Genomic DNA, 19,561 nt, shown 5'->3' with positions numbered 1-19,561 from the left:
ATTCTATTTGTCTCATTTTAGGTGTCGGTAAAAGGATAGTTGTCAATGAAAATGCCCAAGACCTGGGGATATTACCAAGTATGGCAACACCATTTGACCTTCTCTGTCACTGGAGACTCAGAACAGGCCTTTCTTCATTCCTGACAGGAAAGAGTGAGGCTCATCAGGAGAGGAGAAACACTGACCCACTTACACCACTGCTGAGGGCACCCGTGCGTCCCAGCACTCCGGAGTCTTCCTGTGTCACTGTAAGTCCTAATGTGAACAAGCCAACTGAAAAATGGAGACTTGGCTGGGCAAAGAAAGGAACAAGTTTCTAGTGAAACATAATTACTGAGAATTAGAAAAGAATATCAGACACTTGCAGTTTTAGTTCCAACATGTAAAGAATTTAAAAGCCATTACTTCCAACTTTACAGTAAGAAAAAAACCGAACAGAATGACTAAAATCCAAAAGACAAGAAATAACAAGTGTTGGTGAGGATGTGGAGAAAAAGGAACCCTCGTGTACTGTTGGTGGGAATGCAAAGAGGTACAGCCACTGTGGAAAATAGTATGGTGGTTCCTCAAAAATTTTTTTTAAAAAGGGGGTGCCTGGATGGTTCAGTCAGTTAGGCATCCAACTCTTGATCTCAGAGTTGTGAGTTCAAGCCCTATGTTGGGTTCTGCACTGACTGCGAAGCCTACTTAAAAAAGTAATAATAAAACTAGGACTACCATATGATACAATAATTCCAGTACTGGGTATTTACTCAAACAATATGAAAACATTAATTCAAAAAAAAATGTATGTACCCCTGTGTTTTTCGTAGCATTATTTACAATAGCCAAGATATCGAAGCAACCTAAGTATTCATCAATAAGTAAATGAATAAGAAAATGCCATTTGCAACAAAATGGATGGACTTAGAGGGTATTATGCTAAGTGAAGTAAGTCAGACTGAGGAAGACAAATACCATGATTTCATTCACATGTGGAATCTAAAAGAGCAAAATAAAACAAAACAAATGAACAAACAAAAAGCAGAATCAGACCTATAAATAGAATAAGCTGGTGGTGACCAGAGAGAAGGGGGGAGGGATGATGAAGGGGAGGGGGAGATACAGTTCTCCCGATATGGAATGAATAAGTCATGGGAATAAAAGGCACATCACAGGGAATATGGTCAATGATGTTATAATAAGTTTGTATGGTGACACATGGTAGCTGTACTTGTGAGGATAGCATATACCATATAGAGAAGTTGAATCACTATGTTGTACAGCGGGCACTAAAGAAACATTGGGTGTCAACTATACTAAAAAAAAAAGAAGAAGAAGAAGAAGAAGAAAAAGGAAGGAAGGAAGAGAAAGAAAGAAAGAAAAAGAAAGAGAAGAAAGAAAGAAAGAAAGAAAGAAAGAAAGAAAGAAAAAAGCTGAACAAACAACATCAATGTCTTTTCCTGGGTGCCACAGAGAACTGAGGCCATAGGATAAACCACCACCCTCGAATCTAGAGTCAGAAGATAGGTAAATGCAGACAATAACAGCCTCCATCTACTTACCTAGAGAAGTTGCATGAGTCATCAACTAATAGGTGCATTAAAATGGTAATTTTATTTTTTATTAATTTTTTTCGTTTATTTATTTAGAAAGAGACAGAGACAGCATGAGTGGAAGAGGGGCAGAGAGAGAGAGAGAGAGAGAAGGTCAGCACAAGAACCCAATGTGGGGCTCGAACTTGGAACCATGAGATCATGACCTGAGCCGAAACTGAGAGTGGGACACTTACCAACTGAGCCACCCAGGTGCCCCTAAAATGGTAATTTTAATGAATTGCTAGAGGCCAAGCCTGGATAGCTTGAGAGTGAGAAATTCCTGGGAGAAACCAAGTTAGGGGACTACCTCACACAGTCTGGGAATTTATTTCCAAGAAAACCAAATCAGGTCCACTAATGAAGAGCCAAGGGGGAAAAAGAAAATCTTGTCTTTTCTCTGGCAAAGGGAAGGTGAAAGAACCATTATGAAATATGTCTAAAGAATTCCCCACAATAAAATGAAATGCAAGGGAAAAAGGAATGAAAAGGGGGGAGAAAAGAAAATATCCAAAGAATTGTGGGTCAATTTCCTAATATGTAATATATGTTTAACTGGAATACCAAGAGAAAAAAAAGAGAATGGACCAGGATCACAAAAAGTATTCAAAGTAAAAATGGCTAAGAATTTTCCAAAAAAAACCCCAAAAAACAAAAAAACAGCCAACATCAAATAAGAGATCTAAGAAGCTGAGATAACGTCAAACAGGACAATTTTGTGTTAATTCTACACCTAGAAAATGAATATCAAATCACTTTTTAACTATTATGTTCAGTTTGCTTAAAAAGGCAGCAAGAAATAAGATATAAGGAAGTTTTTGTTTGAGAATAAAGTTTGTTTGTTTAGTTTTTTTTTACAATGATGAATTCTTTTATAATCAGATCAAATTTTAAAATTATCTATGATTAGGGCACCTGGGTGGCTCAGTCAGTTAAGTGGCTGACTTCGGCTCCGGTCATGATCTCACAGTTTTTGAGTTTGAGCCCCATGTAGGGCTCTGTGCTGACAGCTCAGAGCCTGGAGCCTGCTTCAGATTCTGTGTCTCCCTCTCTCACTGCCCCTCCCCGACTCACACTCTGTCTCTCTCTCTCAAAAATAAATAAACATTAAAAATTTTTTTTCATTATCTGTGATTTCCTAATCAACTTACTCTATTTCTTGAAATAAAGCCAAGGTAACAATGTTTAAAATAAACCAAACTGCATTCTAAAAAGGATTCATTTCAAAGCATAAAGAAAGGAAGCCAGGATAAAATCAATCAACAGCTATAGATTTAGATAAATAGATCACCTCAGTTATGAGCTATGTTTCACACTGCAACATGCCTTTTTTCACACCCACGTGACAAATACCCCTCTCACAAACTGCATAGCCAGGAGGACTGTACTGTAAGCCTAGATTTAAGGTCAGTTCAGAGATTCCAGAAGAGATAGGATTAATAATGAATGTGGGTACTGTGGGCAGGCTGGAGAGGCAAGACAGTGAAGGAGACATGCATGGTCTCAGTCATGTCTGGGCACTGCTCTCCCTCCACTGGGGCCCCTCACACAAACCCACACAAATACAAGAAACCACCCACCCTCCACATGCCATCAGAAGATATATATCTAAAACTCCATCTACTTTTTTTCATTCTCATTCTAACACTATTTTCCACACTGACATCACCTCTTTTCTGCCCTATGGCCTCCTGATGATTTTCCTGATTAACACACTCTACATACGCAACATACATTCTTTACAGAACAACCAAAATTATCTTCTGCAATGGAAATAGGATCACGCCATGTTTGAAAACAAAACATTTCCTTGGGTGTCCATTGCTTTTAGGTTTACAATTTAATTCAATTTTTTTAATATTTATTTTTGAGAGAGAGAGAGAACACGCTCTTGTGCACACACATGGATGGGGGAGGAACAGAAAGAGGGAGACCAAGGATCTGAAGCAGGCTCCACACTGTCAGCACAGAGGCTGATGTGGGGCTCCAACTCAGGAACCACGAGATCATGACCTGAGCCAAAGTCGGACGTTTAACCCACTGAGCCACCCTGGCGCCCCTTAAACTTAATTTATTAACAATGTCTACCTGGCACTTAGTGAGGGGATCACAGAGAGCTTCTGGTCTTAGTTAAAGCCGATCATTGTATTCCATTCCTGCTGCCCCTCTTACAGTACCTCACCAGAGTCAAGCTCCTTCTCATGTCATGTGGTTTTGTCTCCTGAACTCTCTGCCCCTCCTAATTTACTTAACCAAGTCCAACTAATCCTTCATATCTGTCATTAAAGTCTCCTTCTTCAGGTAGGTATCTTTGACCATGGGACCCAACAAGGTCCATTATCACAAGTGTTATTCAAATGCTTATTTATATCTTTATTTGTAGTGTCTGTTTTCTCAAGTCAGCAAACTCTGAGTTTGCATATTCCTCTCATATCCTAAAAAATATGTGGAGATTGAAATGAAAAAGTACCATTTTCTAAAGAAAAAAGTGCTTACATATAAAGTTAGCAAAATATGCATTAGATCTGTATGCTGACCATTAGAAAATGCTGTAGAAATAAGCCAAAGAAGACGTAAATAAATGGAGAGGCATACTAGGTTCATGAATCAGAAGACTCAGCATAATAAAAAGATCATATATCAATCTTTCCAAATTTTATCTATATATCTAATGAAATTCCTATCAAAATCCCAGCAACATTTTTGGTAGTCATAGACCCACTTATTCTAAAATCTATAAGGAGAAGCAAAGGACCTGAAATATATAGAACAATTTTAAAGAAGAATGATGTGTGAGAAATCACTCTACTTGAAGTTAAAGCTAACTATTTAGCCATAATAATCAACAATAGTGTGTCAGTGGCAGAGGATAAATGCAGAGATCACTGGAACAGAATAGTAAACCCCAAAACAGGCCTACATAAATATGTCCACCTGATTTTGGACAATTAATTATACAGAAGTAATTTAATGGGGGAAGAACAGTTTTTGTCAACAAATGGTGCTGGAGCAATGAACAATCATAGGCCAGAAAGAAGGGAAGGGAAGGGGAGGGAAGGGAAAGGAAGGGAAGGGTAGGGAAGAAGGGAGGAAGGGAGGAAGAAAGAAAGAAAGAGGGAAAGAGAAAGAAAGAAAGAAAGAAAGAAAGAAAGAAAGAAAGAAAGAAAGAGAAAGAAAGAAAGAAAGAAAGAAAGAAAGAAAGAAAGAAAGAAAGAAAAAGAAAGAAGGAAGGAAGAAAGGAAGGAAAGAAGAAAAATGGAGACAGAAAGGGAGGGAGGAAGGAAGGAAGGAAAGAAAGTTAACTCAAAATTGATCATAGATTTAAATATAAAATGAATACTCATAAAACATTTGGAAGAAACAGAAGAAAATCTCTCCAAAATCTGGAGCAAGATGAAGAGTTTTAAGATGACACCAAAAGCACAACCCGTAAAAGGAAAAAAATCAATAAACTGGGCTTATCAACTTAAAAACTGGGAAAATTTAGAGATGAGAAAATGAAAGTAGTGAAATTAATATGAATAATACTCAAATCCTTGCTTATAGTGAATTTTCTATGATTAAGAAATGGAAAAAGACAGAAAAGACATACATATAGCTATTAATGTATTTAAATGTTAAATAATTAAATCAGTTTATAAAAACAATAAAAAAATAATCTAGACATATTGGATAAATACTTAAAAATGAGACTGAAAACATGTATTGTTATAATACATTTTAAAATTAATGAAAACAGATAAGGAGAAACTAGAGTTTTGAGAGTTAAATGGCAAAACCAAAAATAACTAAAATCATCTGGGGGATTTAGTAGTCAAGAGCACAACCTGACAAATAAAAATAAAATGGATTTGTCTTTGCCTCTGACATTTTCCTTGGTAGAGTTTCTGTTTCCCCATCTGTAATACCTATTTTATGAAGTGCAAGTGAAGGTGATGTGAGGTAATGTATATAAAATGTTTTGCCTGGGACCTGTAAAGTAAGTACACAAATGATTGTTACTATTACTTTATAAGATGAAATATGGTCATCTAATGTATGTTTAACCTCAATATCAATTAAAAATATAAGTAAAAAATGCAGTATACAGCAACTTCTTACTCAACACGTCTCCAGAGGCAAGGGAAAAAAAGTAAAAATGAACTACTGGGACCTCATCAAAATAAAAAGCTTCTGCACAGCTAAGGAAACAATTAGCAAAACTAAAAGGCAACTGACAGAATCGGAGAAGATATTTTTAAATGACATATCAGATAAGGGGTTAGTGTCCAAAATCTATAAAGAACTTACCAACCTCAACACCCAAAAAACAAATAATCCAGTGAAGAAATGGGAAAAAGACATGAATAGACACTTCTTCAAGGAAGACATCCAGATGGCCAACCGACACATGAAAAAATGCTCCACATCACTCTTCATCAGGGAAATACAAATCAAAACCACAATGAGATACCACCTTACACCTGTCGGAATGGCTAACATTAACAATCGGGCAACAACAGATGTTGGTGAGGATGCGGAGAAAGAGGAGCTCTTTTGCATTGTTGGTGGGAATGCAAGCTGGTGCAGCCACTCTGGAAAACAGTATGGAGGTTCCTCAAAAAACTAAAAATAGAACTACTCTACGACGCAGCAATTGCATACTAGGCATTTATTTACAGGATACAGTTGTGCTGTTTCGAAGGGACACATGCACCCCATGTTTATAGCAGCACTATCAACAATAGCCAAAGTATGGAAAGAGCCCAAATGTCCATCGATGGATGAATGGATAAAGAAGATGTGGTATATATATACATACATATATGTATACACAATACACAATGGAGTATTCCCTGGCAATCAAAAAGAATGAAATCTTGCCATTTGCAACTACGTGGATGGAACTGGAGGGTATTGTGCTAAGTGAAATTAGTCAGAGAAAGACAAAAATCATATGACTTCACTCATATGAGGACTTTAAGAGACAAAACAGATGAACATAAGGGAAGGGAAACAATAATATAAAAACAGGAAGGGGGACAAAACAGAAGAGACTCATAAATATGGAGAACAAACTGAGGGTTTACAGGAGGGGTTGTGGGAGGGGGGATGGGTTAAATGGGTAAGGGGCACTAAGGAATCTACTCCTGAAATCATTGTTGCACTACATGCTAACTAATTTGGATGTAAATGTAAAAAAATAAAAAAATAAAACAAGCTAAAATAAAAAAAATTGCAGTATAACATTTTTGTCCTTTTAAATGGCAAAAAAAAAAAAAATTAAAGAAAACTGTGCAACTCCATTATTAGTGCAGAGATAAATTATCCTCATCCTTTCTGAGGACATTTTTATAAGATTCATAAAAAAAATCTATAAAATCTGCAATAGCATATCTAGGACTCCATCCTGAAAATAAAAAATTGAAATACCCAGAGTAAGATGTATGTTCAGGGAAGTCTTATTTATATAGTTAAAAATGGAAAGCTCCAAATGTCCAATAATATTTAAAATGTATGAAAATATATATGCAAAGAACAATGAAAGTAAAGCAATACACCAAACTGTTACCAGTGGTTTCCTCCTGACTAGGGATTTTCTTTATATTTTTGTTGTTTTCCAATTGTCTTACGTTGATTATTTACATCTTATATTAAAAGACGATATGTAAAACTTTGATTTGTGAGCATAACTCGTTCTGGAAACATGCTTGTAATCCAAAGCACTTGTATACCAAAGCAAATTTCAAGAACCCTTGGCTCAGTTGTGATCATGTGACATTGGGCATCACGTACTACTCCAATTGCAAGACATTGCTCATTTATCCCGTTAAAATTTATTAGAAATGTTTACTCGTCTTGCAGAACACTCATAGAACAAGTTACTCGCAATCCAAGGTTTTACTGTTACTTACAAATAATTTATCTAAACATATCTGGTCTGTAAACTTAAGCGGCAAATAGAAGTGAGCCTTAAATTTGTAAATATATAGCCATAATGCTATGCAAAAAGGGCTTAAAATAATGCTTCATTAAATATAGTAACACTCTGCAGTAAACTACTTCATAGGCATAGTAATTGATTGTATAAATGCATATGTATTAGAAACAATGCCAACAAGTACTGCTAGAAAACTAGTTATACATAGTGGAAAAGAAACATATATAGTACAATCAATATTCTGTTTATGTATCGTATGATACTATTTTCCAGGTAGATAAAGGAGTAGACCAAGCTTTAGATACAGATGGAGATAAAATACAAACACAGACTCATACAGGTGTACATGCAGATATAGAAGTATATAGATATGGATAGATAGCCATAGAAGACAAAATTTTAACAATAAAATTGTTCAGGGGCTGTAAAGTTTATGGGTTTATGAGTTCCATTTCATGTTTGTCTTTTTTCTTAATTTCTAATATTTTCTACAAAAACATAGATTTTTAAAAAGATACATATTTTAAAATGAAATATGGACAACACACTATCTTGCTCAGGAAGGAAGTATCAATTAAAGAGCATACTGGGCAGGAGATGTGGTTGGAGAAAGGACCACAGAAGAGAAGAGATGAGAGGTGGGCATGGAAGGAGGAATAGGAGTTTTCCACAAGCTGATGGAGGTTATCCCAAGGCAGATCAGGGACATGGAGAGCATGGCATGATCTGGGGAAGGTGAGGCATTAATGGCCCAGTGTGTCTGATGCTCGGGTTGCTTGGAGGTGACATGGCAGTGCTGCTATAAAGGAAGTCAGAAATCAGGTCATTAAAGGCCTTGAATGCCCTGCTGAGGAGGGGATCATTGAAGAACATAGCCTGACATTGAGATAGGAGGGTCCCTGTTCCTAGCACACACCACCCCCCAGAAACTACAGGAGAGACCATTTTCAATCCCCTCAGTCTCCTCAGGGGTTTTTCTGCCAAATACAAGACACAATTCATTTATTTTCTCTTATTACAGACACGCATGCTGATCGGATATAAATTATAATGTAATAGGAATAACTGCAAAACACAGGGATCACTGATTCCAAGAATATCATTAGCCAGAATGAAGGCCATTAAGGAGTAGAGGTTTGTATGTGATTGTCTATAAACATCAGGAGATGTCTCAGAGCTTGAGAAACTCAGTGAGAAATAGCTGAGCAAAATCCCAGGCCAGAGCACGGCTCTCACTTCATCCATTTCTAAAGATCATCCTAGAGTCATTAAGGACATATGACTTCTGAAAATCAGTGCATCCTGTCCCAGGGTCTTTGCAGGAGCGGGCTTGCTCAGTCCAACATGGTGCTGAGCTCAGTTGTTTTGACAATGAAGGAGTGAGTCCTCCAACCTCCCTGGTGGTCTTGCTCCATAGACAGAACCCACTGAGCTTTCTCCTGGTGTTTCAGCTTATCTCTCCCACCCACCACTACCACAGACCACTTCACATATGGCTAGAGATTCCGAAAACTCAGTTCTTCAACCAAAGTGATTTCTGCTTTGTAAACAACATGTGAACCACCTGCTCTCTGATTTGCTTGGTCTTAATCCCGTAAATGATGGGATTCAGCATAGGTGGGGCAAGCATGCAGATGTTGGCCAACAAGATGTGGGTATGAGGAGGAATGTGGCGTCCAAACCGCTGAGTAAGTGTTGTGAAGATCGCGGGGCTGTAAAAGAGGACAATGATGCAGACATGGGAGCCACATGTGTTAAGAGCTTTGTGGCGAGCATCTCGGGAAGGGATGTGGAAGACAGCACGGAGAATCAGCACATAGGAAACAAAAATTAGCACCACATCTAAAACCACTGTTAACATTAGGATGGAAAATCCATACCAGATGTTCACACGAATGTCATTACAAGCATATTTGGCCAAGCCAATGTGTTCACAAAAGGTGTGTGGAACAATATTATTTTGGCAGAAAGTCAATCTTTTCAAAAGAAATACTATGGGGAAAAGTGTACAGAAACTTCTCAGAATTATAGTCACGCCAATTTTTCCAATCAGTGCACGTGTAAGAATAGTGGTGTATCTCAGTGGGTAGCATATGGCAATGTAGCGGTCAAACGCCATCACCAGCAAGATCCCCGACTCAGACATGAAAGTGCAGTGGATGATGAAGAACTGAGTTATGCAGCGATCCAGGGATATCTCCCCAGCACGGAACCAGAAGATGGCCAAGGCCTGAGGTACTGTGCACGTGGAGAGGACAACATCTGCTCCGGCCAGCATGCAGAGGAAGAGGTACATGGGTTCATGGAGGCTACGCTTTGTGAGGATAATGCAGATGAGCAGGCTGTTCCCAAGCAGGGTGATGACATAGGAAACGAAGAAGGGGATGGAAATCCACACATGCTGGTCCTCTAGCCCGGGGATGCCCAGCAAGCGGAAGATTGTATGGCTAACAGCAGTGTGGTTTATGGTTGTCATGCTTGGAGCAGATGACCTGGGATCTCACTTTCTGTTCACAAAGAGATGAAAGAATTATTCTAATATTCCTTGTGAATATTAGGACTTTTGTCATATCTCACACTCTTCATCTTCTCAGAACATGCAAATAGGAAATATGCAAGAATGAAGGATATGGTCTGCACCACAGTGAGTGACAGTCAATTATCCTTACCTCCAACTAACCAAAGTCAGAGACATTACTGTCTGTATTTCACTTTCAAAGAGGATTATGCATAAATAGAGAAACTCATTATTCATGACTGGGAAGAGTGTAAAAAGATACTTGAAACTGACTAATTTAGTAGACAAGAGGCAGCATAAGAAAAGGCGAGCATACCAATCAATGCACAGTATATTCATGAAACACTTCCAGCGTAGGGTGACAGGTGCATAGGGACTTGCACAAGCAGTGAAGAACCTGATCACAACTTCATACTTAGACCTCACCCTTCACACAGGACACAGCCATCAGATGTCTTAAAGCTATTAGTGTTGAATGATAACCCGTGAAGGTTTATTGGAATAGTAATTGAAGAGAATGGATGCTAAAAGGTAAGTTGGGTTCCAGGAATAGAATGGATCTGAATGTAATACAGCCACAGAGGAATTAAACTAATATTTATTAAGCATTGTTTTATGCCAGGAATTGCAGTATACACATTATATGTGGCATTTTGTATGCTCTTCATGTAGGGAGCAGACATCCACTCTAGGGAGTGGATATTGTCTCCATTCACAGAGAATATGAAACTCTTGTCCAATTTCCCAATCAATAATTGATAGAAATGAGTTTGAAATTTCTCCGACTTCAGTGCATACAGTTTGCTCATTTGTGAAGAGAATCAAGAGAACTTCAAGAGGTAACAGGGCTTGTGTGTCTCATGTTCATACCTTGGGGAGCTAAGCCTAGAAGTGACTGAAAGTGGAAAAAGAAAGGCATTATTTCTGGGGATGGGGAGTCGCAGTACTTGACATTTCTAAGATTCTTCTGATAGAAACTAACATGTAATTTTACCATTTGTTTCCTAATACACCTTCCTTCATTCATTAGCTTAATCATTCAGCAAGCTTATTTGGAGCATGGGCTGTTTTTCAGACATCATGTCCTGTGCTTGAGTCCTAACTGGACTTATAGATTGAGAGAATTGTGGGTAGGTAAGCAGATGAGATCAGTAAAATGTTACAGGTGTAATGGGCTCAGAGGGCACCTCCTGAGAAGACAGCCATGTCTAATCCCATTTTCACCAGAATGAAGAAGAAACGGAACCAATAATAAAATACCTTCATCCTGGGGTTTCTGAAGATGTTAAATGACAAGGTATCTTAAAATATCTAGCTCAGGGGCTAAGATAAATCTTATGCTCACTAACAGTATTTCTTCCACTCCAGCTCCCTCTTTTGGTGCTGCGATTTTTCTTTCTGGGGAGGAAAATCGGCTCCTGGTTTTTCACACCTGCCGAGATGCCCTGGCCCCTTTCCCAAAATTCCCTCCAACATCCGGCTTGGGGCAGGTGACCAGTCTGCTGCCATTCTCAAGGCTCTTTTCATGGTTTTCCAGTAGGGGTCCATAGTCTAAGTAAATGTGTTTTCTGTTTTCTCATCTCTCGTAGAACTATGAGGCACCTGCCATTAACTGGATTGCTTTTCCTGATTTGCCACCCTACAGGAACTTCCATCTGGCCCATACATTCTCAGCTACCCTCCCAGACCTCACTTTCCACAGCTGCTAGAACCAATCAGATTTGTGCTTCTGGTCTTTACCATTCTTTGTCCAGATGTATCAATAGCCTCCAAGAGGCCCGTCACCTCCGGCCTTTTGGGGACAGAACACCAGCCCAGTCCTTACGTGGATCTCGGAACCTCTCCACCCCCAGATGTCTAATTCACTCACCAGCCTTAGGCTGAGTCTCCAGGAACAGAGGCCATGAGATCCATAATAAAAATTGGCTGGTGGGTCAGGAGTTGGGCTGTTTATCCTCTCTTGTGGAACTCTGGAGGGAAGTATTTATACCAGGGCTCCGGGGACAGAGCAGGTCTCCACCAGCCTCACCTTCTTCCCAAATGGGCTGAGTCTCTAAAATCATTTCCCATTACCCTCCCTTCCCCCTGACCCTCTTACTCTCTTGCTTCTCTCAAGATGCTCTGATAAGAAAGCCTTTTCTACCTAATCTAGTCTTGCTAGAGGCTTATTTAATGAATGTTGACTCATTTTCAAAGGGAATATTAAATACTCACAATTACTATGTACCAATGATTTCTATTTGTAGTTTTTTTCCTCACAAAAAGACTTAGGTTGAAGTTATATTCATTCCCCGGATTTTAATAAGTTGGAAATTTTAGAATCATGAATAATGATGTTTAAGTATTGCCCAAGAGTATATGAGCATTTATAAACTGTTAACATGCTTAACAGTTAGTGGAAGAGGTGTGAATCTTAATTACCTTAAACATTTGTATTTTATTTGCCTGCTCCCTTTGGCGGCTGTTAAGATTTTTCACTTTATCTCTTTTTTACTTTATCTCTTTAGTGTACACAGACACAGTTTATTGATTTGTATTCTCTTTGAGGGTCAATGAGCTTTTGTAATCTGTAAATTTATGACTTTCATGTAATTTGGAAAATTCCAGTAATTATTACTTCCAAAATTATTTTCTACCTCAGTCTCTCATCTCAATTTTGGGATCCCAACTACATATGTTAGACCTTCTGGCATTGTTCCATCAGCACCTGAGGGGCTCTTCATTTTTTTTTTTTTTTCTTTTCCTCTCACATCTTTAGTTGGAAAATTCTACTGATAAATCTTATGGTTAATTATGAGAAGTACAACTATCAAGGTCAAAGAATAAATGTATTCATAGATTTGTTAGGTATTAAAAGTTCCCTCATGGTGGTTGTACCATTGCCATCTGTCATTCTGATTGTTTATCGAGTGTGGCCATTTGCAAGAATGGCTGCCAATAATTCTTCCCTTGGCTGCACACACAAAGCAATTCCCCCAATCATGAGGTGTAGTCTATTCTCTGACCCATCGAATCTGGAATCACCTTATGACTTGCATTGGCCAATAAAATAGACTTGAAATGAGGTGTGCATTCCAAGGCATATGGACCTGGCAACTTCCATTTTGCCCTCTTGGAGGCCAGCAGCCATTTAAAAAGCTGAGGATAGACAAATGAATCAGAGAACATGTGGAAAGAGATCACACAGAGGACAAGAGAAGCATACCAGCTGACAACCATAAAGGTAAGGGTTTTGCTTTAAAAAAAAATTTGTTTTAATGTTTATTTATTTTTGAGAGAGTGAGAGCACAAGTCAGGGAGGGGAAGATAGAGAGGGAGTCAGAGACTCGAACTCAGAACTGGGAGATCATGATCTGAGCTGAAACCAAGAGTTGGACACTTAACCAACTGAGCCACCCAGGTGCCCCTAGTTGCTTCTTTATAGCATAAACATGAACTGTTCTTGGCATACAGTAGGCACATGATAAACATTTATCGAATGAAATATGACAGAATGAATAAACTTTGAGCAATAGAAATACATGACTTCAGTTGCTGGGTGTCATTTAAGGTGCTTGGATACCCTGAAATCTGGTGATTCCCCAATCAGGGAGAGTTTGGCAGAGTTTCAGAATGTTTTATGGGTGTTGGATGATGCCAGGGAATGGGATTTGGGAGCCTCTCACTATTCAATTCGTCGAGGAATTTATCAAGAATTCCCACCTCGGGGCGCCTGGGTGGCTCAGTCGGTTAAGCATCCGACTTCGGCTCAGGTCATGATCTCGCAGTTCGTGAGTTTGAGCCCCGCATCGGGCTCTGTGCTGACGGCTCAGAGCCTGGAGCCTGCTTCAGATTCTGTCTCCCTCTCTCTCTGCCCCTTCCCTGCTCATTCTCTGTCTCTCTCTGTCTCAAAAATAAATAAACATTAAAAAAAATTTTAAAAAAAATGAAAATTGCTTCAAAAAAAAAAAAAAAAAAGAATTCCCACCTCAGCCTGGTACCTCAGGCGGTGAGGCATTTCACTGCAGGCTACATTTACAGCAATATTTCCCATTTCATTTTTTGTAACTGCTCCTCAGACACAGTGCATAATTCATCCTTCACCCCTCGTTTGTCATGCCATGCACTTCTACTACCTCTGCATCCTTACACTCATTGACTTTTTGCCAAAAATATCCTGTTTGATTTTTTTTAAGTCATATAAAATCATGAAATTTTTACTTTAATTTTTTTTAAGCTTATTCATTCATTTCTACAGAGACAGTGAGCGCGAGTGGGGAAGGAGCAGAGAAAAAGGGAGAGAGAAACCCAAGCAGACCCTGCACTCTCAGCACAGAGCCTGAGGCAGGGCTCAAACTCACAAAAACGTGAGATCGGGCCTGAGCCGAAACCAAAAGTCAAATGTTTAACCAAATGTTTAACCGACTGAGCCACCCAGGTGCCCCCTGAAACTGTCACTTTAAAATAATAGTAATGAAATGCAAAAAAAAGGACTACTGTTGCTAGTGAGGTTTAATTTACTTTTTCTTTGCTCTTTTATATATATCTTTTTACATTCATAACCATACTATATCTTTTATAGAGATTTATAATAGTTATTATATTTCAAACATACGATTTTATGGATGCAAAAGACATCAATTTATGATAGGATCATATTTTACCCATCCATTTCATAACTGTTTTTAAATTTTTAATAAATTTTCATTGTGATAAATGTATATAACATAAAGGTTACCATCTTGATCATTTTTAAATGTACTGTTCAGTAGTATTAAGCATGTTCACACTGTTGTGCAATCGATCTCCAGAACTTTCCATCTGCAAAACTGAAACTCTATAGTCATTAAACAACTACTCATTCCCTGCTTCCCCCCAGCCACTGGCAAACATAATTCTTTTTGTCTCTATCAGTTTGAGTACTCTCAATATCTCATATAAGTGGGATCATACACCATCTGTCTTATGACTGGCTTATTTTATTTGTCAAAACGTCCTCAGGTTTCATCCATTTTGTAGCATGTGTCAGAATTTCCTTCCTTTTGAAGGCTGAATAATCTATTATATGTAGAAACAACTCATTTACAGGTTCTCAGACCCAATTCCAACATGGGGGAGGTCCTCCACAGAACACAAAGCAATTCTAGGCAACGACCAGGGTGTCCAAGAATTAACTTCATTCTGACACCACCTTCCCAGAGATAGCATCAGATTCCGCAGATTACGTGTTCAGTCCTACAAGACTACCTACCCCTGCCCCCATCTGAGACACCAGGTGCAAGTCCCAGGCAGTTACCTGGGCTTCTGACTTGTACAACCACAACCTCCTCCTTAGGTTCTTTTAAACTCAGGAAAACACTTACATTTGTCAGCTGAAGGATGGAATCAGCATCCTCATGGAAGAGATGCGTAGGATGAGGTATGGAGAAAAAGCGAGGAAATTCCAAGCTCTCTGAGTGCACCACTTTGCCCCAAACACCTGCTGTTCACCCAGTCCTTTTGGGTTTTTATAGAAGCTTCATTCAAAGTCATGATTGACTAAGTCATCGGCTATTGGCTGATTCAACCTCTAGCCCCTCAGGATGTCAGGGGTGGGACTGAAAGTTCCTACCCTCTAATCACAAGTTAGTCTTCCTGGCTACCAGCTTCTTGGGTGGTGTCCAAAAGTCACCTTCATTAACATAACTAAAGACACCTTTATTGCACTTAATCACAGGAAATTCCAAGGGTTTTAGGAGCTGTGAGTCAGGAACCTGGAAAGAAGACCAAATACATATGAGGAATATATTTTGGTTGTCTGGATGACCAAATACATACGTTTCTAATAAATCACAATATTGCAACCACATCACTTTTGTCCATTCATCCATTGGTTACGATTTAAGTTGCTTCCACCTTTCGTCCATTACCCACAATGCTGCTATGAACACAGGTATACAAATATCTCTTTGAGACCTTACTTTTAATTCTTTCGGATATATACCCAGAGTGGATTTGCTGGATCATGTGGTAATTCTATTGTTAATTTTTTTTTTAAAGAACCACCATACTGTTTTTCATAACACCTGCACCTACCAGCACTGCACAAGGGTTACATTTTGTCCAACACTTAAAATTTCCTGTGGAGATATTTTGTTGTTTTTTTTGTTTGTTTGTTTATTTTGTTTTTTTTTAATAGCAGACAACCTAGTAACCCTGACTCACAAAGGTAATGTAAACAGATTAAGAAAAAATGTAAATCTTCCCACATAAATATTAAAGCGTTATCAAAAATGCCAAAGTTTAAATGACTTGCTCACTAAGGCATGTATTTAAGTTCAAGTTTTTTCTAAATTATGAAGGAATGTATTTTTTTAGAGTTAGTGTTTTAAACATATACGGATTTTCAAATTATTTGTGCTGATTTAAAACGGGATGAATCTTTACTAACTACCATTCAAATGGAAACAAGACTATTTGGTGCACTAATGCTAACAATGCTAACATGTGTAAACCCGATTTGGGGATGGTATTGTGGAGGAGGGGATGCGCAGGCTTGGAAAGCCATAAATATCTGACCTATAGATGTGGGTCAGAGGGAGACATACTAAAAGGCGGCTCTGCTTCTGGGCTCCCTGGGGTGATACCTGTCCTTGAGACCTTGAGGCAAATATATAAACTCACCCATCACTCTAATAATTCCTGTGGTGATTCATGCCATCCTAACCCACAGGAACTCCACTTGAAGCAAATAGGTGATATTTTCTTTCTGTGGAGTATAATTTCAGGGTGGAAGACCCTAGCCAGAGTGTATGTTATTGGATCTAAGGCAGGTGGTTAGCAATATTAGGACTGTCGTCGACAGTGAAGTTGACAGAGTTGGAAAGACTTGAGCAGTTGTATGCTAGCGCCACAGTCACTGGCTGGCAAAGTCAACTGTGTGCAGGTCTCTCAAACGCACCATTCTGTGACATTACGCTGACAATGCGAAATTGGCCATAGTAGGAGAATAGGCACCGTGAAAACTGGCAAATACTACAAATTAGGGTCCTGTTTCTATTCATTTTTTTAATGTATTTGTTTATTCATTTTTTTATTTTTCTATTTGTTTGTTTATTGGTGAGCTGGTTTACCAACATACCACGACACTAGACTCACAAATAAGGGCTGTCCAAGTAGAGTGGAAAGTATTATCTGGGGGGCAGTATGAATATTCTGGGCATGAGGACCCTCTTTAGCTCTCAGGGTGCCAAAGATCTCTGAGCCCCTCCAATGACGTTCCACGGTGGCCTCCGATCCTTTTTATTATAAACATCCAAGGATTTAAAGGGGCTTATTTATTATTTCCTTGTCCTGATCCTTCATTACACTCATCCAATATTTGCCACTTGGTTGTTTTGTTAAACATTTTGAAGACTTACACCGTGCTTCAGCATACTGGGTTCTGGAAACACACAGAGAAAAAGGATAATTTTGCGAGCCCTCACAAAATTCACTATTAATTGGAGGAACATGGCCAAGTAGTCAGATATGCTCCTATCTGAGAAAGGGCTACTGACTGACCAAACTCCTTGTGAAAACAAGGGAAAAGAAATGGTTTACGGGGAGATGTATCAGTAAGCACATTCCTGACATACTGGGCAAATGATAAGAACTTCCCTGAAAAAAGGTCTTTTTCTCAGCAAGACAAAGCAGGGAGCTAGAGGTACATTGTCCAGGATTGTGAAAGTACCTGGATCAAGGCTAATGAAGGATTCATGAGGCATCTGAGAAATTATCTTCAGTGACCCTGAGCTAAACAATCAGCCACTTTAGTGGCTGAATGCAACTTCAGCTGTACAACAGACCCCAATTCTGGGCCTCTTAGCCTCTATATTCTTCCTCACAGTAGAAAAACTCTCTTTGCTCCCCCCAAAGTATCCAATGAATACCACTGTTTGTAATCTCTTCAGGCTCTTATTCTGCTTCAGATTCATCTCCTTTTCCTGCTATTTTTTCACGAGCGTTGCATGAACAGCCGGCCACCAACCTCAATAGTATTATCATGTCTATTTTCAATCCTTCCATCTCCTCCAGCAGGATAGCTTTCCTCAGGGATGTGTGTTCTCAAAGCGGTTGTGTGGCCACTGAATGACCTGGTGGTAGTTGTCCTCAGCAGGCAGGTCCTCACAAGCCTCTACTGGCAATTCTTTCACATGATTTATTTTCAGTGGTTTCACCGTTACCGAGAGTTATAGGGACAGAAACAGGAGGGGATTTTCCTACTGCAGAAATAAAATGCAGAGATGAGGAGAGTAGAACCCAGAGAAGGAGACAACTATGTTGACACGTACTCACTGTGTGCTAATATTTGAGTCACACACTAAGTCAATGCAGAGATGATGATGGTTGTTTATCTGTGAACTTCACCATAGCTCAGTTCAGATCCTGAACTTCTCACTATCTGAGTTCAGCACCAAGCTCCTCTCCTGAGAGTGGAGATAGGGATGTCAGGTTCAACACACAGTCAGAGAGGGCATGGAAGTGAAGCCCTAGAGTGTGGCCTGGATAATATTGGTGGGATTTCAGACAAGTAATTTCCAAACCCATGTTCTATTACCCCTACTCTTCATTCTATAGCAGAAAGGTTAGGACATGGCTACCTGCCCAGGGAATGCCTTTGTTCTGCTTTCTCCGACCCCCTAATCATAGTCAGAAAAACCTTCTCAATTTCATTCAGTTCAGAAAGGTCTTTTGCCCCTTAATCCACTCACAGAAGATGAAAGAATGTGTAGTAAGTTACAAAAAAATCTTCCATTCCCAGCTATATTCCATGGAGCTGTGACAATGTCCTTGAACCTCGAAGTCCTATTTGGGAAAATTGGTGATGACAATATCTATTGCCTTGTACTATTACAAGCCATTACAGATGCCATGGGCAGTATTTTTATATCAGTGCCTATCACTGAGATACAAAGGATCACTTTCCAGATCTTATCTATTTCACTGGGCTAGTAATCCTTCGGTTTATATTACTAATGTAAACACTTCAGTGTCCAGATATTCTAGTCTTTGTTAGCTTTCCCCCTTCTAATCTATCCTCAACTCAGCTGCTAGATTAATATATCCAATTAATGTTTTCCAGTTTCTTTTTTTTTTTACATTTTATTTACTTTTGAGAGAAAGAGAGACAGAGCATGAGTGGGGGAGGGGCAGAAAGAGAGGGAGACACAGAATTGGAAGCAGGCTCCAGGCTCCGAGCTGTCAGCACAGAGCCCGATGTGGGGCTCGAACCCACGAACCATGAGATCATGACCCGAGCCGAAGTCAGTTGCTCAACTGACTGAGCCACCCAGGCGCCCCAATGTTTTCCAGTTTCTTAACTCATCATGGCTGACCATTTACTCACAGATTAAATCCAAGATCTTGAATTTATACTCTGGGCAAATATTCTTTGGCCACCATCTTCCCAAATTTACACTGCCACCACCACACGGAGCTGAAAGCTGTTTTGTTTTCCCCAGAGTTCAACCCATTCAATGTTATCCATAACTAAGGCCCAAGAGTCAAAATAATCTTATATTTGTCTCCATTGTTTTATAACCATGTCAT

General features: G+C 39.2%; 1 protein-coding gene across 1 annotated transcript; it reads right to left on the bottom strand.

Moving 5' to 3' along the window:
* Positions 1 to 9,007: 9,007 nt before the first annotated feature.
* LOC102971637 (olfactory receptor 52B4-like) lies at positions 9,008 to 9,970 on the bottom strand. The gene has a single exon (XM_015542087.1). The coding sequence runs from the start codon at positions 9,968 to 9,970 to the stop codon at positions 9,008 to 9,010; it is 963 nt and encodes a 320-aa protein (XP_015397573.1).
* Between the last annotated feature and the right edge of the window lie 9,591 nt (positions 9,971 to 19,561).

The sequence above is a fragment of the Panthera tigris genome, chromosome D1 (genome assembly GCF_018350195.1).
Source record: "Panthera tigris isolate Pti1 chromosome D1, P.tigris_Pti1_mat1.1, whole genome shotgun sequence".
Classification (NCBI taxonomy): domain Eukaryota; kingdom Metazoa; phylum Chordata; class Mammalia; order Carnivora; family Felidae; genus Panthera; species Panthera tigris.
This window is presented reverse-complemented; position numbering and strand designations above follow the sequence as displayed.

Bases quoted from the DNA above. Each gene is read 5' to 3' on its own strand.
- LOC102971637 (XM_015542087.1), bottom strand. From the start codon at position 9,970: ATGACAACCATAAACCACACTGCTGTTAGCCATACAATCTTCCGCTTG.